The sequence below is a fragment of the Tursiops truncatus genome, chromosome 16 (assembly GCF_011762595.2).
Source record: "Tursiops truncatus isolate mTurTru1 chromosome 16, mTurTru1.mat.Y, whole genome shotgun sequence".
NCBI classification, from domain to species: domain Eukaryota; kingdom Metazoa; phylum Chordata; class Mammalia; order Artiodactyla; family Delphinidae; genus Tursiops; species Tursiops truncatus.
In genome coordinates, this window is record NC_047049.1 from 62,287,217 (window position 1) to 62,314,466 (window position 27,250).

The 27,250-nt window shown below is 50.3% G+C and overlaps 1 protein-coding gene across 6 annotated transcripts in view; it reads right to left on the bottom strand.

Annotated features, from left to right (window-relative positions):
• Positions 1 to 2,010: 2,010 nt before the first annotated feature.
• HK1 (hexokinase 1) overlaps positions 2,011 to 27,250 on the bottom strand; it is an 86,919-nt gene continuing 61,679 nt past the window's right edge. For 5 of the 6 annotated variants that reach the window (XM_073793515.1, XM_033842149.2, XM_033842148.2 and 2 more), the window contains 11 exons: positions 25,603 to 25,758; positions 22,832 to 23,065; positions 20,330 to 20,634; positions 18,578 to 18,726; positions 18,157 to 18,276; positions 16,699 to 16,794; positions 14,877 to 14,976; positions 10,598 to 10,781; positions 8,561 to 8,716; positions 4,539 to 4,772; positions 2,011 to 2,897 (listed from right to left, as the gene is read on the bottom strand). In XM_073793515.1, coding sequence (XP_073649616.1) covers positions 2,753 to 2,897; positions 4,539 to 4,772; positions 8,561 to 8,716; positions 10,598 to 10,781; positions 14,877 to 14,976; positions 16,699 to 16,794; positions 18,157 to 18,276; positions 18,578 to 18,726; positions 20,330 to 20,634; positions 22,832 to 23,065; positions 25,603 to 25,758 — 1,879 coding nt within the window. In that variant the 3' untranslated portion in view covers positions 2,011 to 2,752. The remainder of the gene's footprint in view (positions 2,898 to 4,538; positions 4,773 to 8,560; positions 8,717 to 10,597; positions 10,782 to 14,876; positions 14,977 to 16,698; positions 16,795 to 18,156; positions 18,277 to 18,577; positions 18,727 to 20,329; positions 20,635 to 22,831; positions 23,066 to 25,602; positions 25,759 to 27,250) is intronic. The other variant, XM_073793516.1, reaches the window with a different exon arrangement.

Sequence of the window (27,250 nt, forward strand, 5' to 3'; positions counted from 1 at the left end):
CTGTAGATATAATGATAAAAGGTAAGTGACTTCCGGTGTTGGGGCAAAAGGAAGGGTGGGGACTGTGGCAAACTGGAGAGCACAGGAATGCAAAGGGGACGACAGCCGACCAGCTCTGGACAGATGCTGCCACGTGGCTGGGAGCCCAGTGTTGCCAGATCCTCCAAACCTTTCGAGAGAAGCCAGAAATCCAAACCTGTGAAACTTCCAGGTTTGTTCAATTGAGCTCCCGTTTTTATAAATGTTGCATAAACCAAACAAAACACACCCGTCGGCAGCACCCAACCATGACACTGACCTATTCTTAGGCTAAAGACACATGGAAAGAAGCTTCTTGTTTTGCAAAGCCCCTAACCTGTGAGCCAATCCAGGGCTTCTCTGCCTTAGCATCTAAGAACCCAGATCCACCCTAGTGTAGACGGTGGTTAAAAGGAGCCTCAGGGGGCTTCCCTGGTGGCGCAGCGGTTGAGAATCTGCCTGCCAATGCAGGGGACACGGGTTCGAGCCCTGGTCTGGGAAGATCCCACATGCCGCGGAGCAACTAGGCCCGTGAGCCACAACTACTGAGCCTGCGTGTCTGGAGCCTGTGCTCCGCAACGAGAGGCCGCGACAGTGAGAGGCCCGCGCACCGCGATGAAGAGTGGCCCCCGCTTGCCGCAACTAGAGAAAGCCCTCGCACAGAAACGAAGACCCAACACAGCCAAAAAAATTAATTAATTAATTTTAAAAAAGGAGCCTCCGCTGGGTGGCCTCAGACAAGTCACAACGGCCTTCAGCTCCTTTCCCTTTCAATGGCAAAACTACCTCACAGGGATGCTGTGAGGACAATGGGAGTGAGGCCTATAAACTGGCAGGCCCAACACAGGTTAAGTGCTTCATAAACAGCAGCTGGGACTTTTATTACCACCAGGGCAGCCGTTTGACCTGAATTCTGCAAGTCAGCAACACAGCCCTCACCCTTACTTCTGCTCAAGGAGGTGGCAGGCAGAGAACACCCACCGTCCCATCTCCCAGAAAGCTCCAGGCCCAGCCCAGTCCACACCTCACCCTGCTTGCTGACTCACCCTTCCCACCTCACGGCCCCTCCAGAAGCATCACGTAACACTGTAAGTGCACACCTGGAGTTCAATGTTATCTGTGTTCTCCACAAGATCACTGTGTCATAGGCACCGGCAGTGACAAATAACGGGACTCTGGTCTCACCACACCAAGGGAGCATGCAGTCAGTCCTGGGAAAAGCCACCAGAGGTGTGGTCATGGCCTGGGAGACTCACATCGCACCTCAATCACACGGTACCAGAATGGGGACTGATGTGGGGTCCACAGACAGGCTGGGGGAGAACCCCAAACGGCAGCCACAGAGTGGAAGAGCACCTCAAGACTGCGGTGGGGCAGGGATGACAGGGTCAGACAAAGGCCCACAGAAGGGGTTCGTCTATGATGGGGGTTGGGGAGAGGACAGCAACCCTGTTACCCTGGGCTGCTGCAAGGCCTCATCTGCTCAGGGAAGGGGATCTCTTCATCCATCGTCCTGGAGTTGGCAGAGAGGGTCATGAGGGCAGGACCCACGCTAGCACAGCAGGAGGGAGGGCCAGTGTTGCCCTGTCCTCTCATGGGGCTTCCAACAGCCCCCGCAAGCCAAGCTGACTTTTCCTTTGTTCCAACTACAAGTGAGGAAGCCAGGCTATTGGAAGACGGGGGCCTTCCATCCCTTTACCTTCTGAGAGGTGTCGAGGCGGGGGCTGCAGGAGTCCCTCCCTGCGGTAGGCCCCCGGGGCTGGAGCAGGGAAGTGGAAGGGCAGGTGCTAGAAGAAGGGGAGAGGCTACTTCTTGACCCTCTGCAGGGAGAGTACAGAAGTCCTCAAGCCAAAAGAAGGCTGCACACTGAAGAACACAGCCTTCATTTCAAACTCTGCCCTGACCCAGAAGGCCACGAGACCCCCCAGGGTTTGGTTTCTGCCACATCCCCTGATGTCCTCCCCACTCCCCAGCCATTAAGCGTCACTCGGGTCTTTGAATTGGTACAAAGTTTACTAGGTCATACAACATGGCTCACAAAAGCGATGGGAAATTCCAATGAGCGTACTGTTTCTTGATTGGTTCGTTTTACCCAAACGGAGACAAGACACTTTCCCGCAGGACTGCCCACCTCCCCTCCCCAAGACAGACAGGATGCAAGACTGTCACAATGTGGCTAGGACCAGTTCCACGGACACACAGTTCAGTGGCATTGACACGCCCTGATGGGACACCAGACAGCGATGGGTGCGGGGCCGGGAGGAAGCGGCGGCTGATGCACCCGTGGGAGGAGTCCCGGCAGTGTCTGCTGGTGAAAATACATTGCACACGGGGGACACATCCCCAAGGACGGGCTGCGGAGGCCCATAAGGCCTGTCAGATGGTGTGACTTTTCATTTTGAGCCAATAAATAACTGTTGGACTAATGCATAAGTTAGAAACGGACGCCACTAAACTTCACATGTGGGGAACGTACGATCAGGTTGAAGTCAAATCATGCAAAGTGGCAGGGCAGGTGAGGAGGGATCTGGAGGTCAGGGAGATTACCAACAGCACACACTCTATTTTGTACCCTACGTTACGCGCCATTACTTGGCTTCTGTTTTCCTCCCCGCGGTGGTGCTGGCGGGCTTTGGTGCCGGCGTCTCCCAGCACAGCTCGCTGGGCAGAACAGGGGGGCGCTGCTTGAAGAGAGAAGTGCTGGAAGGGCAGCAGGCTGGGGGGTCCAGGACTCTTAGCTGCTCGTTTCTTGCCGGAGCCGAACGCCCACTGCCGTGATGAGGGCGGCTCCCTTGCCGCTACCGTCTTCGGATAAGAGGAAGGACACGTTACACTTTGGTGACAGTTCCTTCACGGTTTGGTGCATGATTCTGGAGAAACTAAAAAGGACAAAAGTAGAGAAGGGTAGGTAGAGGAATATGAGGAGAGACGCCGGACCCACCTGAAGACGCTGAAGCACCCTAACAATGAGGAGGGAAGCGAGCTGGGAGGGGCTGCTTGGAAGCAGCTGCGGCTTATTGAGAACGTCTGGGAGAAAGTGGGTTTACAGCCAGTCCTGTTACAATTTGCAGCAGGGAGGCCGGAGAATCCGAAACCAGCTGCTCTGTACACCTTCTGAGGGCTAAGGCATGAGTAACACACCCAGACGGCTCCCATCCTCAAAGCCTGAGGCTCCGACGGGACCGAAAACCAAGAAGGGGTGCTGGGACCTGGGTGTGGACCACTGAGGTGGGCCAAGCTGGTCCGGCACTGGGTCAGCTCAGCAGGCTGCATGGAAACGAACGTCACCCACCCCCAGCTGCAGTCCTCTGAGAGGACTCCACCCCCAACCCAGCACCTGAAGCTAAGAGAGGGAGCCCCCCCACCCCCATGAACTATAATCTGTAAATGAGAGGTGACTCTGGGTTCTTGCATTTTGTGCTGAAAATGCGATAGTGCCAGGCCGCGGATGCTCAGGGCAGTGGCGCCCCTAGAGGAAATACTGACTGCCCTTTGCTGAATTCCTCCTAGGTGTCCCACACTTTATACATGTGATGTCCGACCTGCCGGTGGTCATTTTCCCATGAAGAGGAGACTGGGCAGAGATGAAGCCACTGAGCACAGCTCCTACACGGTGGTACCAAGATTAAAACCAAGCATGTCCACGTGCGGCTCCAAAGCCTAGCTCTAAACCACAGGGACAACGAGGACAGCTATGAAGGTGGAGAGACAGAGGTTGGGGTGGAGCCCAACAGATGCTTTCATCCCAAGCCACGGCCATGACGTAGGCAGGCAACGCCTACACTGAGTTGGGTGAGGTTGCTTTTAAGTGGAGTGAGCGGCCCAGTTTACTGGGGACGGTCCCAGTGTGATTATTAGTAGCACTCTCTTGATTGGCAAAAGTACCTCCATTTCGACAATAATATGGTCGCTCTATTCATAAGAGCCAAGCTTTGGGATGTGTGGTAGATCAAAGAGCAGATGGGCTCACTTCTCCTCCTCCAGCATATGGGGTGCTGGACACCCGACCAAAACGTCAGGGAGGTCACATCCCACCCGCCTCCCTGCTACAAAGCCCAGGGCCAAAACCGCTCCTGCCTTCCAAGGCTCTTGACAAACTGATTTAGCAGGTGGACAAGACAGTGGGCCCCTTCCCCTTTCCTTCACTCCCTCTTCCCGCTTACCAAACACAGCCTCCCGGCCAGGCTGATGGGTAAGTGGACACCCACCCTTACCTCCTTTCCTGCTCCCCACCTGGATGAGAGAGGCCCAGGAGGAGGGGAAAGCAGGAAATGCCAGGCCACAGGTGTGAGCTGGCCAAGTGAAGCCGCTTCTCCACCTCCCCAGGCATCCCAGGTAAATTTCAGAGCAGCTCATTTCCTCGTCCCAGACAAGCCCCACCCTGACCACACAGCCTGCAGGTTGGCTGTGTCCTGGTGAGGAATTTTCCTGGTGGGAATCACATCCTGATGTCCCATAGCCATAAAGGGGCCTTGCCTGCCCAGGAAGCTCTGCCCATCCCCACCGGAAGCCCCACTCACTGCGGATGAAGCTTGTAGAGCGTCCCGTCCACGCCCACAGTCACGTTGAGGTGGTCCAGCCCCCTGTTCTCACGGATCTTGTCCACCACGGCAGCCATGCCCGCGCCACACAGCTGTGCGGCCCTCTTGGACACTACCCCGCACACGGTCTTCACAAGGATGCTGTCGTCGCATGTGCTGTTCAGGCCAAGCTGCTGGAGGATGGCCCGGACCTGCAGCAGCGCTAATCGGTCGCTGAGGGGGATAAAAGCCAGGAGGCTGGATGAAGCAGGACCCACGAGAGCAGCACAGAAGCCACCGACTCCAAAGGAGCCGGCCCCAAATCACTGCACTTATCCACGAAAAGGGTCGTGGGGTTTTCTCTCCCCTTGAAAATAACATTTACTTGTCTATGTTTTTTAATGATCCCCAAAGTTAAGTTGTTGTTAAGTTGTAGAAAAACTAGCAAATCTAGAAAAATAAAAATTGGAAAATTAAAACCATCTACAATCCCAACACTGGGGAAAATACTATTAACGTTTAAATATATTTCCTTCCAATCTATTTTTCTTGGATATCATTAAACAATGTCTTTGTCCTGATATGTGAATAGGCTTGTTCTTTATTTATTTTAAAATTTTTGTTTTATATTGCAGTGTAGTTGATTAACAATGTTGCAGGCTTGTCCTTTATATATGGTTTTCTTTCTTGCTGTTTTTCATGCTTCATACATCTGAGCAAGTTCCCACCTCCTTATCTGAGACCAAGATTGGTAAAAGCTGCCATAGTAGTCTGTTCTGGGGATGACCATAATTTATTTAGCCAGTCTAGAGAAATTTAAGTTGTTTGCAATTTTCTGCTAATATAAAGTAACACTCTGATGCTGTTCCTGTTGGTGCAAGTCAGGTTTTCCCCTTAGGATACATTTCTCGGTCAAAGGGTTTTTGATACATATTGCCAAGTGCCTTTCTGAAAGTTATATCAATTTACTGTCTCTAACAGAGTATTTGGCCTTACTTGTCCCCAGTGGAAAGGGGCTTCCCTGGTGGCACAGTGGTTAAGAATCCGCCTGCCAATGCAGGTGACACGGGTTCGAGCCCTGGTCAGGGAAGATCCCACATGCCGCGGAGCAACTAAGCCCATGCGCCACAGCTACTGAGCCTGCGCTCTAGAGCCCGCGAGCCACTACTGAGCCCACGTGCCACAACTACTGAAGCCCACACACCTAGAGCCCGTCCTCCGCAACAAGAGAAGCCACTGCAACAAGAAGCCCGCGCACCACAACGAAGAGTAGCCCCCGCTTGCCTCAACTAGAGAAAGCCCGTGCACAGCAATGAAGACCCAACACAGCCAAAAATAAAAATAAATAAAAGAAGTGAATTTTTTTTTTTTTTTTGTATGTACGTGGGCCTCTCACTGCTCTGGCCTCTCCCGTTGCGGAGCACAGGCTCCAGATGCACAGGCTCAGCGGCCATGGCTCACGGGCCCAGCCGCTCCACGGCATGTGGGATCTTCCCAGACCGGGGCACGAACCTGTGTCCCCTGCATCGGCAGGCGGACTCTCAACCACTGCGCCACCAGGGAAGCCCAATAAATTTTTTTAAAAATTAAAAACACTGGACAATTTGGTAAGAATGGCATCACACTGGTTTAATCTGTGCTCCTCTCTATTAGTGAGGATTACTGTTTTTGTTTTTGTTTACTGGCCATATGAACTACCTTAAACCAAAACTCTTTGTTCTCCTGAGATATTTGTCTCCTCATTAAACTGAAAGAGTTGACAATGACTGATGATGAACGCAACAGCAGTGGTAAGAACAGTCAGCCTTTTCTGAGGACTTACTATGTGACACGTGCTTTACATACATCACCTTATTCCTCCTCCTAACAGCCAACTGATCCATGTATGATTATTCCTATTTTAAAGATGCGGAAATTGAAGCTCGGAGAGATCGAGTAACTCACCCAAAGCTCACAGCCAATGGGGTAGAGCAGGTGTCAAGACCAGACCTGCCAAAGCTCTTGCCCACCATGCCATGCTCTGCATCTTGCATATATAATGCAAATGTTTTCCTTAGTTTTCTGTTTGTCTTTTAAGCTTGATGACTGATTTTGTTTTTATCTTATAGAATTATGCAGCTAAATTTGGCATTTTTTTCTTTATGATCTCTTCTTTTGCTATTACACTTGAAAGGACCTTCCCCAGCACTTCACACCCATCAGGATAGCTATTATTAAAAGAAAAACAAAAACAGAAGAGAATAAGTGTTGGCGAAGATGTGGAGAAGTCGGAGCCCTTGTATATACTGTTGGTGGGATGTTAAAATGGTACAGCCACTGTGGAAAACAGGATGGCAGTTCCTCCAAATAAATAAATAAGTAAAATAATTATGTGATTCAGCAATTCCACTTTTGGGTATACATCCCAAAGAATTGAAAGCAGGGACTCGATTGTGTATTTGTACACTCATGTTCACAACAGCATTATTCACAACAGACAACAGGTGGAAGCAACCCAAGTGTCCACGGATGGATGAATGGATAAAGAAAATGTAGTGTATACATACAGAGAATTATTCAGCCTTAAAAAGCAAGGAGATTCTGACACATGCTACAACATGGATGCACCTTGGAGACAATATGCTAAGTGCAATAAGCCAGATGTGAAAGGACAAATGCTGTATGATTCCACTTACATGAAGTCACTAGAGGAGTCAAATTCATAGACACAGAAGGTAGAAAGGTGGTTGCCAGGGGCTGGGGGGAGGCAGGAAATGGGGAGTTAGTGTTTAATGGGGACAAAATTTCAGTTCGGGATGATGAAAAAGTCCTAGAGATGGATGGTGACGATGGCTGCACAACAATGTGAATGTACTTAATGCCACTGAACTGCCCACTTCCAAAATGGTAACGATGGTAAATTTGATGTTATATATTATCTACCACAATAAGAAAATGGTAACAAGAAATATTCACTGGGGCTTCCCTGGTAGCGAAGTGGTTGAGAGTCCGCCTGCCGATGCAGGGGACACGGGTTCATGCCCCGGTCTGGGAGGATCCCACATGCTGCAGGGCGGCTGGGTCCATGAGCCATGGCCGCTGGGCCTGCACGTCTGGAGCCTGTGCTCCGCAACGGGAGAGGCCACAGCAGTGAGAGGCCCACATACCGCCAAAAAAAAAAAAAAAGAAAAGAAATATTCACTGATATTTTCTTCTCATTCTTCTCTGGCTCCTATTTTCCACACTTGGCCCCTGGGTGAACTTAGAATGAGGAGAGAAAGCAGTGGGGAGCTTGGTTCCCTATCATGGTGACCCCCCCGCTGCAGCTGTGAAATGCCATCACTCCATGTGCCCAAGTCCTCCAGGGTCAGTGCCGCAGGGCCCCTGTCTGCAGCTAGCACTTCACCGCGTGGGTTCTGGTGGGCAGTGAGCTCTACCTGAAGGTTACAGACACAGGCCTCGGCGAAAGCGAGGGGCAGACCCGAGCCGAGCCAGTGTCAGTGCTGCTATCGTGACCATTCTAAAATGAAGGTGGCTTTTGCTGAGCACTTTTCCACCTCTTCTCACAGCTCACTGTGGGAGATGGCAAAGGCACAGATGAAATGTTCACTCTACATGAGAAAAACAGGAGGAAGACAGAAGCAGCTCGCTGGGGGGCACGGTGGGCGGTGAGCTATGCATCCTAGGCTGCCTTTCAGAGGAAAAGAGGGTGAGGCCAGACCAGGGGTGCTTAGCTCTTCTGGACTCAATGGTCCTTCAATACAAATATCTGTGATGCACCTTTCCTATCCTGGAATGTAACCTACTTACACACAGGATGATTTCAAACAAATCAATATAATGCCCTAACATACAGGATGAATAAAAGGAAATGATTTATAGTAAAATTATGGAACTTCAAAATGCAACTGCTCAGGGCCTACTACTCCAGAGGAAGAACAAAACCCTCCCAAATGGCCAAAATGTCCCCTGTGTTGCCTACTGCCCCCATCACGGCCCCCTGGCCAGGTCCACCTCTAATAGGGAAGGCCCTGCCCACTCACCTCTCGATCTGAGAGAGATACTTGGTCTGAAAGATGCCCCGAGTCTTCAGCGGCTCAGAGATCTGCCCTCGGAAGAGGAATCCCCTCTTGGTGAAATCTATCAAGATGTTGCGGACGATTTCACCCAGGTACATACCGCTGATCATCTTCTCATACCTGGAACGAGAGGAGCGGACTGGGTGTCTATATGAAGCCTGCGGTCTCACAGTAACCCCAGGCGCCTTACTGTGCCTCATCGGCGTCACCGACCCGTGCACCCAGCCCTGTGCTCCCTGGCAGAGGCAGAGCGTGAGACCGGGAAGGACTGAGGAATCCCCAACCCTCCCAGGATCAGACGCAAAAGTACCAGCACTCTGACTCACTGCTGGACCATCCTCTTCCTCACCTGACTCCCTGCCTTTGCCTGGCGAAACCCCACTCCAGCTCTCAGCTCTCAACTTGCCCAGCACGGCTCCAAGAGGTCTGTCCTCCCCCTGCCTATCTCAGCTCCCATGCACCCTCCCTTCTTCACAGCACACACAGGTCCTCCGCCCCTTGGCACCCCTGCAGCGAAAGCCTCGAGGGGACAGAGAATGTGTGTCTTGCTCAGCTTTGAGTCCCAGGGCCCAGCACAGCTCAGCGTTGCTCTCAGTCAGGTGCTCAATCAATACCTGTAGAACCAGCAAACGGCTTAAAGGAACAAGACAACACAGGGAAAGTTCCCACTAGATTTTTGGAAGGTTTTGCCAAAACCCAGAGTGCTGGTCAAGTACCCACAGAGTGATAAAGCCACACGGGCTGGAGGACCCAGGTGGCCACCACACCCCTGAGGGTCACCTGTTCGTGGGGGCTTTTAATTCCTGTCCTCTCCATGCTCAGGAGCCTCAAGAAATGGCATGGGCTTTAAATGCTTCCATGCACACACCCCATCCCAGTGTCCCCAAGCTGGCACGGCTCCACTGGAATGTGGATACTCCAGAAGGCTTCGGGTGGTCCACAGGAAAAACACGAGATAGAACTCCTATCATCAGTTCCCATCTAGTCCTTTTCATTCCATCAAGGAGACATCTCCTTGGTGTTGATAAGTTTGATGCTGATATGGCTCTAACCACTTCCAACCTCTACTGAGCTCCCTTATAACAAAGGGGGTCTTCCTGTAGAGCTGTTGGTAGGCACAGTAGCTAGGATTGAAATAACGCTGTTCTACACTATATCCATTTTATGGTAATATTGGTTTTCCTCCCTCATTAAATGTAAGAATACAAGCTGATTTAAAGAAAAACATTAAGCATAGGTGGTATCTGGAAAAGACAAAAATCTTGAGGTCAGCTGCAGAATCACCTATGTTTGGGAGGTATTACCCCCAGCTCTTCATTCTGCTCCTGGGGGCACGGCTTAGACCACCTCGTCTTGGCTACGGCAGAGGATGGCCTGATCCCTGGGAGCTTGAGACAAGGGGTCATTTGTCTCTATGCTGGGAAGGGTGGACACTGCCATCTTGGGGAGGGTCCCTGACACCCGAGCTGCAAAGATCCAATCAGCCACTAGGTGGTGCAGGAGGTCTGCCGTGGGAAAAGGAGGACTTGGTGGGTGGCGGGCCTCTGCCTCACCAGTGATGGGGAGCCCCCCACTCCCACTGGCGACGTCCTAATTTCCCTTGCCCTTTAACAACTGCAGGTCAAATGTGTCCTGCTAAACAAGGCAAAAACCTGCTGACCAACAGATTTCTATTAGCCTGATGGGGAAGAAACAGAGAGCAATGAGAAGGCCAGAATGTTGCAGGATAAACACGGTCACTGAGAGGAGTGGTGTGGCCACTGCTACCCTGTCCCCAGAGGCACCTGCACAGAACATCAACCCTGGGCCATCTTGTACCATGTGCTGCCACCACCCTCCACCCCTAAGTTCTCTGCTCTCCTTGGGCCAAAAGCCAAGGTCAAGAGTGAACCTGAGGGACCACAGTCTCCAGGCTTTGTGCAAACCCCACTCCTAGAAACGTCTTCCGTTGTAACAGGCAGAATGCCCTCCCATCCCGTCTCCTCCACCAGGTGGGATTACCTCTGCTTCCCAGCGTTTAGAGAATATTCATCCACCAGTTTGTCATAGATCGTTCTGATGTCATCCAGACACCCGTTGTCCCCAAAGGCACCCCACTCCATGTTGATACACATTTGGCCCTCGTTTCCTGCTAGCGTCTCGACGTTTTTCATTTCTTCCATGTAGCAGGCATTGCTGCCCGTCCCTGGAATACACGAGGAGAGAATGAATGGCCACACCACCATGCTTAGTGGGTAGGGGGATTGCAGATAGACGTGGGGCCTGGGGCTCCACAGAGAGGGGCACACGTTTGAGATGAACAAAGTAATAGCTTCACTTTCCCAATGTCTTCCAGGAAAAATCTCAAAATATAAAGGCAAAATCAGAGTTAAAACTGCCCAGAGCATTTGATTAACTTACTTTATACTAAGACATCAACACCGAGAGCCTCGTGTGTTTACCTGTCCACGCAGGGCTCTGTTTATTTTAATATAAGATGGTCTTACAACAAAGGGATGTGTTTTCAATGGTAGAAGTTCAGGCAGCATTCAGACTGGAAGGATATTTCTCTATTTCTCTTTCCTTCTCTCTGCACATATACACACACACACATATACTGCATTTATATGTATATACACACATACATATAAAATATTACATGGAGGGGTTGTCTACTATCCCACCATGCATGTCCACTTATCTTTTCTTATCAAACTTGGCCGTGGACTCTGCCTGAATGAACTCTCCTGTGTGTTCCAAAATGAGGCCCACAGTTAGTTCAGGGAAGGACAGTGTCCTGAGCATCTCAACGGTGCCCTTCTAAAGCAATGGCTCCTCACCATTTTGGTATCACAGATCTCTTTGAGATTCTGATGATTCTCCTGAGAAAAGGGATGTTTCCCTGAGTGCACCCCTACACTGTATACACACAAACAGACAAACGGCTTCCAGGGGACCAGGAGCCTCTGATCTCCATCCCTGACCTCCCCAGGGCAGGGCTAGTCAGACTGTGGCCCCCCAAGGACTTGGGCTGGACCACAAACTGTTTGCTGTTCTCGACTAGGAGTAGTTAGGTACAGATGCTGAGAGGAAGCGTTCTAAAACTTTCACAGCAGATTTAACAGCCAGACATCCAAACTTGTGGTCACTGGCCTCGTCACAGTAAATGGACGGGAAATTTAAAAACCAGTCAACTAACCAAGGAGTCTCTCACACAGACACTTTAACATACACCTGAATCCCCTGAGGAGCTGTTAAGATGGATTTTCTGATTCAGGAGGTCTGGGGTGAGGCCTAAGACCTTGCATTTCTAACACACTCGCAGGTGGCCAGGGATTACACTTGCAGCCGCAAGGCCCTCGAGCACCGTGGACACACCCTGGGTGGGAGACAGAGGTCGATGGATTTTCAACATCCTTAAGGGACACAAGGACACCTCTACCAGCTAGACAAGTGGGCTCTGGCTGTTTTATGCCCTTTAAAGAAACTTAAGTAGAATTCACAGATGCTTCTGACTGTGTAACTGTAAGCAGATAGGGTAGGGGGTCTCCAGAGAAAGACAAACAGGCATGACTCTCTTGATATAAGAGGAGCCATTTTGGCCTAAACCATTTTGTGGTCTAAGCCTGGCCACAATGCTTGCTCTTGAACAGGTCTCAGTAATAATGATTTGAAGGGAACGAAAGGACCAACTGTTACCAGGCATGAGAAGTAACAATAGCAAAGATCATAAATCAGTTGTAAAGACTCCTAGCTCTGTTTCAGTGGTAAAGATTAGCCTGAAGCACTTTCTTGAGCTGTTTTGCAGAATTTAAACCCCCGCTGGGCACTCAACCACCAGATCAAGTGTAACCTAAGGGATGGTGATGTTGACCTTTCCTGACCCTCGTGACTTAAATCAACTGAAGCCTGGACTCTGTCAACCTCTGCCCCAATTCTATACTGAATTCTCCTCTGCCCAAGCCCCTTCATGAATATGCACGTACCCTTAGCTTAAAACTTCCCCAATTTTTCTGTTTGAGGAGACGCTGCTTTGGGAAAGATCCCCAGTGTTCTCTTTACTTACTGCAAGTAGTAAATCCTTCCTTCTGATCTTTGGCTTGGTTGTGTCCTTTGGCTCGACACCCACCAAGAAGCCAACCCAGTTTTCGGGTAACATAACTGGATTAGTTTTGTTTTCTCGACTCCCTTTCACCCAAAGTGTAAAACTGAGGGAAGAGGAGCCCCAGAAGTGGAAGGGGTGCAAAGAAAGCCAAAACGTGTAAATTATACTTCTTGCTCATGGGCGTTCTGAGCAGAGATCAACTGATGACAGAGGGAAAGAGTGACTTTGAAGGCAGCGGGAGAACCCCCTACCCCCAGCCCCCACCTCCGGACCCCCGGCATTTGCGGGCCTGACCTCTGGCCAGGAAGGTGAGGTCAGGCCCAAGCAGAGAAAGTGCTGTGTCACTCTAGCTTTGCATTTCACACCTAAGCCCATTCATAAGCAGAAGGAAGGGAGGGGCCGGGTGGAGAAAGAAAGCTTTGCAAAAGAAAGGAAGAAACAAAGAGCCTCAAAGCCAGGCCCCAAACGACATTTACCTGGGGCTGCTCCCTAGCTTTTTAAAATTTCTACAGGAGCCAAAAGTGGTTTAACAAATGAAAAGGGCTTCCTGGCACCAGGAAGGCAGCCTGCTGGGGCCTTCGCCCAATCTCCCAGGTCCACGCAGCAGGCTGCTTGCTGACTCTCTCCGCCCAGGGATGCTCTGCAGGTGTTAGCTAAGAAACCGGGCCTTTTCCCAGCATCCCTGACATTAGGAACAGCATCAGTTAGGCAAATGTTTTTCTTGTAGCCTAAAATCAAGATGCTTCTGGAATCTTGTGCTCTCAAGGCCCAGACCCCTACTGTGCTTGGATTATAAGGGAACAACCTGCAAAGCCAGATAATCCCTCTGCCTCTAACCGAGCAGGACCCTATGGGGCCTTCCCGGGACAGACCCCTCTCCCATATCCTCTACTTTAGCTCCTCTCTGAAGTACCTAGATAATAGTGTCTGATGCACATTCCCTAAGTTGTTTTACTGATGCTAAAACCCCCACCAAATGGAAGATATTAGCTACTTGATGACCTTGAGAACATAGCCCCAGGCCTGCTGGAGCCTAAGGACTGTTAATGTTAACCCGTGACACCGTCCTGTTACCTCACCATCAACCAATCAGAGAATTGTGCAGGAGCTGATCACAGACCCTGAGACGCCCCTCCCTCACCTGGCCTTTAAAAAGGCTGTGCTGGGGGCTTCCCTGGTGGCGCAGCGGTTGAGAATCTGCCTGCTAATGCAGGGGACACGGGTTTCGAGCCCTGGTCTGGGAGGATCCCACATGCCGCGCAGCGACTAAGCCCGTGCGCCACAACTACTGAGCCTGCGCGTCCGGAGCCTGTGCCTCGCGACAAGAGAGGCCGCGATAGTGAGAGGCCCGCGCACCGTGATGAAGAGTGGCCCCCGGTCAACGCAACTAGAGGAAGCCCTCGCACAGAAACGAAGACCCAGCACAGCCAAAATAAAAATAAATAAAAAGGCCGTGCTGAACTGTATGGAGGAGTTCAGGCTTCCTGAGCGTTGGCTGTCCTGGACTCCTTGTATGGCGCCTCACAATAAACGCTGCCCTTTCAGTCCTGTGCCTCTTTGTCTATCCCCGCTCCCCCCAGCAAAAAACCAAAAACATAACAAAACATAAAAAATGCTGCACTCTTCCTTCACCACAACCCAGTGTCAGTAGATTGGCTTTACTGTGCACAGGTGAGCAGACCCAGGTTTTGGCTCAGTAATATGCCTCCCACTTCAGCAGCTGGGATCATTGGTGCTAAAGGCCAAATGGCGCCCAGACTGCCCTCGGGCCCTTCTCCACAGTCAGGAGAAGAGGAGGCTTGCTTTCTTCCCAGCCACAGGCCCCGGCCCCGCAACACCTGCCCGGGTCCCTCCCTACAAGCCCTGCTGACGAGGCCAGCTCCAAGCACTCCCACCCTGTCCGCCGGGGGGCCGGGGCCGTGTGAGTCACCTGGGGGCAGCACTCCTGGAGAGCTCCGTTCCTGCTGACAATCTGCTTACAGTCAACTGGAAGCCTCGTGGGCTGGGTGTTGGGAGGGGAAACCCCTGGACAGCCCTGCAGCCTCAGGCCATGATGAAACTCTGGAGGTGGGTTAAGGGGACAGTGCTGACAGATATACTGTCTCACACCGAGGGCTGAACTGTTGGCTCAGGGCCCCACAGAACAGGAAAACCCAGCCTACCCTGCCCCAGAAAAAGACCTTCCAGGACACCCACCTACGATGAGTCCAACCTCGCAGGTGGGCTCCTCATAAGCACAGGTCATCATGGTGCCCACCGTGTCATTGACCACAGCCACCACGTCCAAGTCAAATTCCTTTGGAAAGAAAGAGACACAGGTTTAGCTTTAGGGGAGGGACAGCGCTGCCCGGCTTGAGTTCTGCAGGGTCACTCTGCTGCACTGCAGTCAGAAAGCTGCTGGTGCGTCATCTGAAATAGTTTCCTTACCAGCCTGTGAAAGGTAATGAAATGCTTCTTCACTAAACATCTACTATTACTGATGTATCTGACGCTTGAGCTCTGAAGAAAGGAAGTATTCTACCCATTTCACAGATGGCCATGAGTCCTAGAGAGGCAGCCCAGTGGGCACTGCGGAATGGAGAAGAGACAAGGGACAATGGCCAAGTAACTCTTTCTCTTGGCAGGTTAAAGTATTATAGCCTTTCAGAGGGCAAAATGGAAGTACCAAATCTATGTCTCAGAATCTGTTCTTCGGAGACAAGCATACAGGTGCACAAAGGCACATCCAAGGGTATCTGCGTGACTTATGCGAGCCAGAAGGAGAAACAACCCAAATCTAGATCAAAAGGGGCATGTAAGGCCTGGTTCGGGCAAACTCTGGAATTCTGCACAGCCAAGAAAGTGAATGAGGCTGGCCTCTAGGTAGTGACACGAAAGACTCCTATTTCATAGCAAGTGAAAAAAGCCAGCTGTAATATAGTATACACGGTATGACTCCCATTTTTTAAATGTGTGTACGTTGGTATATGCATGGAAAGTACCTTGGAAGAACAATGAGATTAAGAGTTGTGAAATGGGCAAAAAGAGGGCATCAGGTTTCTTTTCAAAGAAATATTAGCTGTCGTCTAGCACCCTCTTCCAGGAACAATCGATCCCTCTTCCAACCCATACATTTCAGCCTCCCTGACTGCTTGTGTATATTAATTAATCTGCTCTTCTGAACTGGAGACACTTGAACGGACCTTTTTTTTTTTTTAACTTCTGATTCCCTCATTAATTAATGAGTTAAATAAAAACTTCGGAATTTTTCATTTTATATTTTGTCAGTCAATGTCCTCCAGCCAAAGACCACCAGAAACATACCCACAGTGGAAAAACCTGCACTTCCTGACTGGTTGGTTGCAACACAGGCAAACACATCCCATGGTGCGTGCCAGAAAGTACTAGAAAGCACAGTTATAGGATCTGAGCCTGTGCTGGTGGTTTTAGGGAGGGTTCTAAGAAGTGGGGTTTTGCTCAGGACTGGATGCTGTCAGGAAGCAGGGCCATCTCTGAGCACGTGCCAAGTTCTGCCATGATGACGCAGCGCTTCCTGCTCATTTGATTCCATCGCGGTCGCAAGGGGGCTGTGATGACGGCTGTGCTCTGCGGCAGTGCCCGGCTGTGCCCCCCTGCCAGGGGCTGCTTTTCCCTTTTTCAAGCTGGAGGAGAGCCATGATTTTACATTCCTTAAACTATCCTTTAATAACACAAAACTGTTCTGCTCTCTTTTATTGCCATCAGTTGGGGAAACCTTAATACCCTTGTCACAGGGTTCTGTATCGTATGAATTCTTTATATTTTTATTTTTGCGGTACGCGGGCCTCTCACTGTTGTGGCCTCTTCCGTTGCGGAGCACAGGCTCTGGACGCGCATGCTCAGCGGCCATGGCTCACGGGCCCAGCCGCTCTGCGGCATGTGGGATTCTCCCGGACCGGGGCACGAACCCGTGTCCCCTGCATCGGCAGGCAGACTCTCAACCACTGCGCCACCAGGGAAGCCCACGAAAGATTTTTAAAAACATCCTTTTAATAGTTACCTCTCTCCTTTTTACCGCATCCCTCAGTAAGGTCGCTACATCCTGCCCCACGCAATCAGTTGCCTTAAAACCTTTCGTCCAGGTGATCAAGATTCCCTGCAATAGGAAGGGTAGTGGGAGAGTCCTGTGTCATTAATCCTTCTAGGCAGAATACAAAATTCCACCCCCTCCTTCCGGAGTAAACACCTGCTAAGAATTTATAGTGAGACGATGCTGGAACATCTTAAGCATAAACCAATAAAATACAAAGAGTCCTCCGCAGGCCTGCCCCCTCTCACTGTCCTCACAGTGGTCTGGTCTGTAATCCCCACTTCACAGATGGAGAAACTGAGGCATAGAAAGTTAATGGTGCTGCCCGTGGTATAACCAACCAGCTCCTCTGAAGAACAGTCTGCCAAAAACATAAGTGGAGAAATGCAAATTTTTAGGAACACTGTTACTACCTAAAGTAAACTTTAGGTTTGATTGGAGTGTAGTGTATACACTTGCTGGGTGTGTCCTCACTATGATGACGGCATAAGCGAACGGCTTGTAAAAACCACCAGACCTTTTCAAAACTGCAAAACCAAGTTTACATGGATCCACCCGTTGAGATCTGAAGGAGTTATTACGAGGGAAAAAGACCCGAGTCAGCACTGTGTCTGGATTAACTGGCTTCTAGAGGCAGGTGGCCCTGCCCAGCTTGCCAAGTTCTGCCAATCATGTGCCTCAAACCCTGGCCTAAGGTCCCGTGTGATGTGATGCCAACATCGGGGCCTGCTCCCTGGCCATACCTCTACCTGTGAAAACACAGAGAATGGGTCTCGCCTGCATGATTCTGCACAACCGCTCCCTTCCACACAGAACGTCCCCCCGGGCCTGCCAACACCCCTAAGCATGGTGCCGGTGTTGTTGGAGTAGGCTGAGATGCTCCACTAGACTGGCGGCTTCCTGAGGGCAGGAACTGTGTGGCCAGCTCGTGGTCCTCAGCAGGTGCTCAAGCCCTGACCTTGAGCCCTGGTTCATTCCATTTATTGAATAAACAGTTATTAAGCATCTTCTCTGATAGCACACTGTGCTAGGGCCTGTGGGGAACACAGGTCCTCGGCTCAAGGAGCATACAACGTCGCAGAAAAGAGAGACACCAAAGATCACTAAAAACTGTGTAAGAAGTGCTATAACCAGGCAACATGAGAGGAAACAGGGAACACTCACGAGGGTGAGATTCTTTTTGCCTGGAGGACCAGAAGGCTTCCCAGAAGAGGTGAATTCTTTAAATGATACGATAAAAGAAGAGTAGAGTCTTAAGATGTGCTGGAGGGTGTGGCGTAAGACCTGGGTCAACCCACTGTGACAGCTAAACTGTCCCAGAATCGAGGGAGGACACAGAGGCTGGAGGAGGCTTCAAGAGCTGACCCACACTGGCCAAGGGACAGTCAGCACCGCCCGGTGTCTGATGCCTGGAAAAAGGAGACTCACCGCATCCAAGCTCGTCTGCTTGCAGGGAAACGAAAACGTGAAGCCCAGAGGCATTCTGGGGCCCTTGATGCCCATGTAGTCCAGGAAGTCAGAGATGCAAGAAACGATGTGGTCAAACAGCTTTAGGAGAAAGGAAGGGCTTACTCATGTATCCTCTAGTTTCACACCTTCAGTGCATACATACAAGTACACACACATACACACCCGCCCCCGACACATGCAGAGCAAGCCCCCCTCCCTAGTATCTTCCCAGCCCCTGAGCATCCTAAGCCCAGCATGGCTGAATGTACCTGATGCTTTCGGGCCACACAGACACAACTGCACAGCAGCATGTATCACATGCAGGTTCTGGGGCCCGATGCCACTGGCCAGGTCTGTGACGCACATATGCCACGGTGGTATAAAAGCAAACCTGTCTCACCTCTTCCCCAGTGCCCTGCATGATTTCCGTGGGAATGGCGTAGATCTTGTTGTGCATTTCCACTGTTCTCTTTTTCCCACTACGAATTTTCACCAGCAAGACGCGGAAATTCGTTCCTCCAAGATCCAGGGCCAGGAAGTCACCGTGCTCTGTTGTGGTCAAGAACATAAAGAAGGTCAAGAAGAGTTAGTATTGCCTCCTGGCAGCCAGTAGCCCCAAGACGTCAGACTTTCAAGGGAGGAGGCCGCATATTAAATATAGGGGAGAAGCTGTTAAGTCTTCCCTCAGCACACAGCCCAGGCTCAGAGAGGGTGGGCACCAACTCATGACCACCGCAGCCTCTGAGCCACGCTAGAAGGACAAAAGGCCCCATAGATGAAGCACCTGTCACAGTAAACAAATAGATGTTACCAGGCTACTAAAAAGCTTGGCAACAATGACCTGATGTTAGGGAACCTCATATAAAAGTTAATAATATATGTCAATGTGTAGAGTGTTGCAAAAATGGCCACCGTCATTCCTCCCTGTACGCAGGCTTCTTTGCAAAGCGACTTTGCAGTTCTTCCCGTCAAAAGGTGGAATCTGAGCTTCCCTGGTGGCACAGTGGTTGAGAGTCCGCCTGCCGATGCAGGGGACGCGGGTTCGTGCCCCAGTCCGGGAAGATCCCACATGCCGCGGAGCGGCTGGGCCCGTGAGCCATGGCCGCTGAGCCTGCGCGTCCGGAGCCTGTGCTCCGCAACGGGAGAGGCCACAACAGTGAGAGGCCCGTGTACCGCAAAAAAAAAAAAAAAAAAAAAAAGATGGAATCTATTTCCGCCTCCCCTTGGATCTGGCCTGGCCTTATAACTTGCTTTGGCCAACAGAGTGTGGCAGAAGCGGAGCTGAGCCAGCCCCAGCCTAGGCCTCCAAGAGGCTTTGAGGTCTCCCTCTCCCTCGTGGACCCTGCTGTTACCATGTGAACAAGCCCGGCGGCCCGCTGGAGGATGAGACACGTGGCCAGGCACTCCTACACCCCAGCTGACAGACAAATGCTGGACATGTAAGGGAGAGCCTCCCAGGGGCTGCAGATGCATGAATGAAAGTTCAGCCAAGCCTGGCCCAGATGAGCAACGATAAGTTGCTGACCCAGGGTCCCCTGAGCCACAATAAGTGGTTGCTGTTTAAAGCCACTAAGTTTCACGGTGGTTTATAATGCCAGAGTAAGTAGCTTACACAGAGGACATACTCATATCACAAACAGTCATCAGCATCCCCCCAGTGCTCAGCTCCAACAGGACCAGCAAGGTCAGCAGTACGGGGTTGGACGCTGAGCTCCAACCTACCCGGGTATAACAATGCCCAGGCCTCTGTGTGCCTCTCCACCAGGACCTAGGAAGGGGCAGTGAGTGTTTATCCTTCTTCTACTTTCCTGTGTTTATCAGAGGCCCTATAGCAATCTCAGTGCTTCGGGATCTGCCCAGCTCTGTTCTCTTAAGAACACTTTCTAATTCTGAACAGGGCTGTGGTTTTAGAGACAGCGCCTGCCTGGGAGGCTGGACCAGGGGAAATAGACTGCCTTGAGTCACACACACGGCAAGTCGGTGGTAAAAATGGAAGAGAGAGGTTTGAGTGAGTTTGTAGCTCTTGCCAAAATCATGCCACCCCAGTGCAGAGCATCCACTGGAGAAGCCAACCACCCTGCAGCCCCACCGTGACTCAGCCACTGGTATGAGAAGCGGGAGGGGCGTGTCAGCCCCCAACAGAGGTCCTCACCTGTCCCGTCGGGAGTGCTCCGGACAAAGGAGGGCAGCATCTTGACGACGGCCTTGTCGTGCGTCTGCTTGCCCAGCCCCAGTTCCATCTCGGCCCGCATCCTCCTTTTCACCTCCAGCAGCGTATCCTTGGTGAGACTGAAGTGGGCCAGGGTCTCCTCTATCTGCCGGTGCTGCTCAGCCAGGCGGTAGGCCACCGCGGTCACCATGGCAGCCCCCTTGCCGCTGCCACTCTCCGAGAGGAGGAAACGCACATCGCAGTCGGGCACCAAGCGCCTCAGGGTCTTGTGGAAACGCCGGGAATACCTGGGGTGTGGAGGCCACAATAGCCGACTGAGCCAGACTGTAGGGACCTCCAGGACCCCTTTCTTTCTTCTTGTACACCTTAATTCCATTTTCTACACTTGCTTTCCGCATTACTCCAGTCACACAACACATCCACTGTAGAAAAGTTACCAAATGCAGACAGATAAAAAGGGGAAACTGAAATCACCCACAGTGACACATAAAAAGAGAGGGCTCTCATTGTTACATGAATATCGAGGGACTTCCCTGGTGGTCCAGTGGTTAGGACTCTGCACTTCCACTGCAGGGGACCACAGGTTTGATCCGTGGTGAGGGAACTAAGATCCCACACGCCATGAGGCCAAAACAAACAAAAAAAAGAATATCAAATACAGAAAATTCAGGGTCCAAAAAAATGTTGTCTACCATGACAAGGAGATAATACAGCACAGTGGTCAACAAAGAACCCAAAAGAGCCCAGTGTTTAAAAGTCAGACCAGGAGATAGGGTGAGTGTCCCCACTTCCATACCAGGGGACCTTGTTCCGTTACTTAACCTTGGAGTCAATGTGGATGACAGCATCTGGCTGACAGTGATGTGGTGGGAACTCAGTGAGTTCATCACATCTTCGATGAATAACTGGCGCTGAGCAAGGGCTCAATCAAGCAAGAATCTCTCTTGTTTTCCATTTTCGCTTGGCCCTTTCCCTCAGCCCCCAAGACTAGGGATATTTTTTAGTGGTTAGAAGAGGACTTTAGGACAGGACTCAGTGAGACACAGAACTTTCTCCAGGTCTGAGGTCTGTTGTAAGTATGGAAGGCTGCCTGCCATGGGAAACTGGGAAACCGGAACCTCAAAATGTTAACAGCGGTCAACTCCAGGGGATGGGGTTAACAATGACTTCTATTCTCTTTGTAATTTTCTGAACTATCTGAAGTTTCTATACCAAAAATATTTTATTCCTGAAATAATCAGTATTTAATCAAAGTTATTTTTTAAAATGTGATGTTGCAGATGACAGAGTTCTAGAGATGACTGGTGTAATGGTCAAGGGATCGATCCAAGAAGAAGATGTAACAAGTGTAAATATTTATGCACCCAACACAGGAGCACCTCAATACATAAGGCAAATAGTAGAGATGACTGGTGGTGATGCCTGCACGACAGTGTGAAGGTACTTAAATTTACTGAACTGTACACTCAAAAAATGGCTAAGATGATAAATTTTATATTATGCGTATTTTACCGCAAGTAGAAAATTATTTTAATGTGATGTAAATCCCTAAGCTGTCTTGTCCAAAAATTAGCCAAGAAATTAAAAAAAAAAAAAAAAAAGATGGCTAATTGCATTATCAAGAATTTGACAAAAACTCTAAGAATATAAAGAAATAAAATTATGAACCTGGCAGATAATAGCAGCTAACTAGCTCAAACCCTATCCCCTCAGCAACACTGAACTATTTCAGTTTAAGTCAATCCTTATTTAACTGTTACTAGAACTGGGTACGAAGGCACAGTATCTGCAAGGCCACTTCACAGGCACATTATATATACAATGGGAGAAATACCTGAGATCCTGTACAAAAAAATCACGTCGCAGGCAGTTCTTGTTAAAATTCGGAACATGAAGACTTAGAATTCACCTTTAGCCTTTTTAATAGATTCAGGCCATGTCCTTAGTGGCCACAGAAGGCTTTTGACGCTAAGGCGTCCAATAGACAAGAAGGCAGCATCAATGGGGACCACTTAACAACTTAATCCCTCTCTGTCTCTCAGATGCAAAGCATCAACAAGTTACCCATTTTTAAAAAGTACTATCTGAGGGTTTGAGGGGCTTTAGAAACTCATCGGAGCTTCTAAAATAGGAATGTGGGCACTACACCTATGACCCGAGCTACAGTGAGGATGAAGGTCCCTGATGAAATGCAGACAAGCAAGAGAATTCAAGATACAGACATATTCCACCCAGTGCTCCTGGCAGCTATAGAAATCTCTACCAAGACTTACGAAATGAGGAGAGATGACAGTGCAGTGCAGAAGCAACACCAGGGCTGAGGGCTGGATACTTCCCCAGGTGGGCAACTCTGACCTTTCTGCCCAGAACTACGTATTATCTTGTCTGCCAGAAACCTTCACTGGGTGCAAAAGTCTGCCCTCTGGAGAAAGTCCTTAGCCCAGGCGGGTATTGAGTGCCAATTATAGCAAAGGGCAGACTCACTGTGGGTGCGTCTTGTAAAGAGACCCGTCGACACCAACCGTGGTCCGCAGCCTGGGTGTGCTCTTGTTATCTCGAAGACGATTCAGGATGGCGCCCAGCGTCGCAGCCACTAGGTTGGCAGAGCGGAACGAGACAATGGTGCACACGTGCTGGACCGAAATACAGTCGTCATCAGATGGCTCCACTCCCAGGCGGGTCAGGATTTCTCTGGCGTTGTGGAGGCCTTCCTTATTCCTGTGAGGTCAGAGGCCAATACTTGTGAGTTAAGGACCACAGCAGGCAGTGCAAAGCACTGAGGTTTGAAGGTCCTGGAGAGGTGAACTCACCATTCACCATGTGTGTACGACATGGGATGAAGGCAGTCAAATGCCTGAGAAGAGCCTGAGAAAGGGTCTCCTCCATAAGAAGTCAGGAGGCAGTGAGAGGAAAAACTGTACTAGGCTGGGTTATGCCATGTCAGACAAACGGAGAGAAGTGAACAAGCCAGACCACCTGGGCCCTGAACAGGTGGAGAAATAGATGCTTCCACCCCAGGGCTCAGTGCCCAGGAGGCCTGGGGGAAATCTCCTGCTCTTTGGGTCTGTGAGTTGCCCCTGCATTCTTACACATTCTTCCTTGATGTCTTCCAGTCAAATTTTAATTCGCTGCATACATACATTCTTTGTATATCTTTTGCTGGATTCACTCCAGTGTATAGTTTTATTACTATTGTAGATGTGGTCTTTAAAAAAGAAAAGAAGATATATATATTCTTTATACACACACACACACACGCACACACACACATATTTTAAATATACCATATTAAGGTAAAATGTTAACAGTGGGGAAAACTGGGTGAGGGATATGTACTATCTTTGTAATTTTTCTGTAAGTCTAAAAATATTCTAAAATAAAAGATTTTAAAATATATACATATTTTAATTACTGTCAATATATAGAAATATAATTTTTGTATCTTATCTCCAGATATCTTCCTAACCTCTCCTGTTATTCTAATCACTTGTCTAGATATTTTTGGTGTTCCATACAAACAAATACGATCTGCAAATAATGACAGTTTTACTTCCTCTGTTTTTGATTCTTATGCCTTTAATTTCTTTTTCTTTCCTAAAAAATATTTGGCTAAGGCTCCAGGACAATGCGGAATAGAAACAGGCGATACTGTCTTGCTCCTGATTTTAAAGAGAATGCTTCCAACATCTGCACTGGTAAGATGTTTTTTTCTGAGATAGACTTTACTACAATATAGATGCCTTCTTGAGCTAGTTCAAGTGGGTTTTGTTTCTTGGTAACCTAAGAGCCAACACCAGAAACAGGCCCAGAGGAAGGCAGGCATTTCCTGACTTTGTCAATGATTCTGAAGACAAACCATGAGCCTCTTTCTCCCTCCCCTCCCAACAGTTGACCAGGTGACTTGAGAACAGAGATGACTGGAAACTCAGTAGTGTGCCTCCCTATTGACTGTAGCTCTGTACCAATTGCTCCTAAAGGAGAGATCCTAGGACAAATGCCAGGACTCAGATGGGAAATAAGAGTAAGTTCAGATAAACCCCTCTCCACTTACATTATAGCCAGAGCTATGATGCCACTGGCTCTGAATTTCTAGGACCACAGCAGGGGCAGTGGGATGACCACCTCGTGTGGAAATGAAAGGGCATTTCTGGCACCAAGCTAGCCCTATCCTTAAACAGGTGGCCATGGGCTTCCCTGGTGGTGCAGTGGTTGAGAATCCGCCTGCCGATGCAGGGAACACGGGTTCGTGCCCCAGTCCGGGAAGATCCCACATGCCGCGGAGCGGCTGGGCCCGTGAGCCATGGCCGCTGAGCCTGTGCGTCCAGAGCCTGTGCTCCGCAACGGGAGAGGCCACAACAGTGAGAGGCCCGCGTACCGCAAAAAAAAGAAAAAAAACAGGTGGCCTTACACGGCTACGTGGAGTCTCCTGAACCAGGAATAGAATCTAGTGGCGCACGGAACTGGCCACAGGACAGGAGCCCTTCAGATGTGGAGCCGCCTGACTACACCAAACTGCCTGGCATCAAGTTCACCCAAGGCCTGCAAATAACAGTTGAGACAGAGAAGTCTGGGTTTCTTATGTTGAGGCCAAAAGGTAGCAGCCAGGGGGCTGGCTGGACTATCCTATCCTTCTATGTCTATCTGTCCTATCTCATCTGTTAACCAATGTTTCTCAAATTTGTGCCAGGGAACACCTGTGGCGGTGAACAAGTGAGAGAATGTGGGGGCCGAGACAGAGTGGGGAGGGAGGAGGCAGAGGGTGTTTCAGGCACAAGGGAAATTTGGGAAATGACCAGTTAACCAAGGTGAACTGGGTTTTCTTTAATATGCTAATGAATACTGTACTTCTCTAAGTATTTTCCAATCCTATTGGTTACAGAACCCTTTTTTCAGGGAACACCTAATGATCTTGAGGTCACTATGTTTCCCTGGAACATTGTCTGGAGAAGGTCCCGATATCCCAAGGGGGAATTAACCGAACCTGGGCTCAGTCAGCTCCTGTTCACCAACAGGATTCTAATCAGGTAAAGGTGTGTGTGTGTGTGTGTGTGTGGTGCAGAGTGAAGAAGAGGCTACTTTCATAACTAAACCATCCACTAAACGGCTCTTTAATGCCACCAGGTGCCCGCAGGGAGAGCAGCCCAGGATGCGTGAGCTAAGAGAGAGGGGAGACTGGCCCAGAAAGCCCTGACACTCTTGAGAAGTCGTTCTTCTCTGCCCCGCACCCCCAGAAAGCCTTGAGGGGAGGCACCTACTTTTCAATGGCTGACACGTCACTGGTGTTAAACTTCCCTCTGGTGAGCAGCTCCGGGGTGATCCGCCCTTCAAATAAAAGGCCCTCCTTGGCCATCTTGACCAGGATCAATCGGACCAGCTCGCCCATGTACATGCCACTGACCATCTTCTCAAACCTGCAGGAGAAAAGCGCCCAGACACTTGTCAGTCATTCTTACGTACCCACCAGTGGGGCAGCTCTTAAAGGGTGAGAGAGACACAAAAGGAGAAGAAGGCACGGCCCAACCCCTCACAAGCTCACATTCTCACTGGCAGGCAAGACCACGCACTTGTGTGATCAAACAGCGAGCACACAGCGGGGGAACAGGGGTCATCCAGACCCCACCCCCACCCCCAGGGTAGGAAACAGGAGGAGACCACCAAGGGGCAGGGGCCGGCAGGGAAGGCTGCCTGGAGGCGGGGAAACATAAGGATTTAGATTGGGGTTGACGAGAAGGCCCCCAGACAGAAATGAGCAGAATATGATCATCTCTTACAAAACTTTATGCCTTATTTTTTATTTTATTTTATTTTATTTTTATTTTTATATATATATATATACATATATATATATATGTATATATATATATATATATATATTTTTTTTTTGGGCCATTCCACACGGCTTTCAGGATCTCAGTTCCCCGGCCAGGGATCGAACACGGGCCCCAGCAGTGTAAGCGCAGAGTTCCAACCACTGGACCACCAGGGAATTCCCAATGCTGTACTTTTTAAAGGGCTTTCATTTTCATCACCCTATCAGGGAGCTCTCCAATCCCTGTGGGAAGGTGGCCAGGAAGTATTCTCTCCATTTCCCAGCTCAGAAAGGGAAAATGTCTTCCCCAAGGGAAGATGACAGGGCTGAAATTCAGCCTTTCCCCATGGGACCTCTGTCGCTGGTCACCTCCCTGGCAGCCATGATCTTCTCCAGCCAAAAGGACCAGGAACGTGCTTTGGGGAACTCACTCCTTCCCCAGTGATGGGCCCCTACACTCCAGGAGAGGGCTCCAAGTAGCTTAAAACCAGTCAGCTCATCCTACTGCTCCGGCCACATTCAGCCACAGGCCAGTCCCAGTGGATCCGCTCTCCCGCCTCCCTTGGGAGGTGTGGTGGGAGGTGTGGGCTCTGTGGCTGCAACAGCATTTTGAGCCCAACACTGCAGGGGAGAGGCCGCCAGGGACTGGGGCTCGATGACATATCTGAGCCAGATCCAGGTCCCGAATCCTGGCTGACCAAGGGCAAGGAGGAAGCCCTGAGCAGGACAGATAAGAGGCAGGTCCACATCCGGGCAGCCAGCCTCTCCTCAGAGGGAGCCCAGCTGGCACGCCCGGAGCTGGCCGTGACACAGCAAAACGATCTGTGCCATTCAGAGCCAGGCCCAGGAGCCAGGGATGCTGCTGGGACCTGAGCACGCGGCCCTCCCTAGCCCCAAAACAAGGTGCAGAGAAACACTGGTTCTCATTGTTCTGCTCTGGACAGGACCAGACAGGACCTCCCCAGCCACAGCTGTGTTGAGGATCCCTGGCAGGAGAGCACCCTTCTGAGTCCTAGCTGCCCTGCCCAGTTGCTGCCCCAAACACCTGTGGGAACAGCCTGTGTGCAGCCTAATCTGGAGACTCAGAGCAGAAA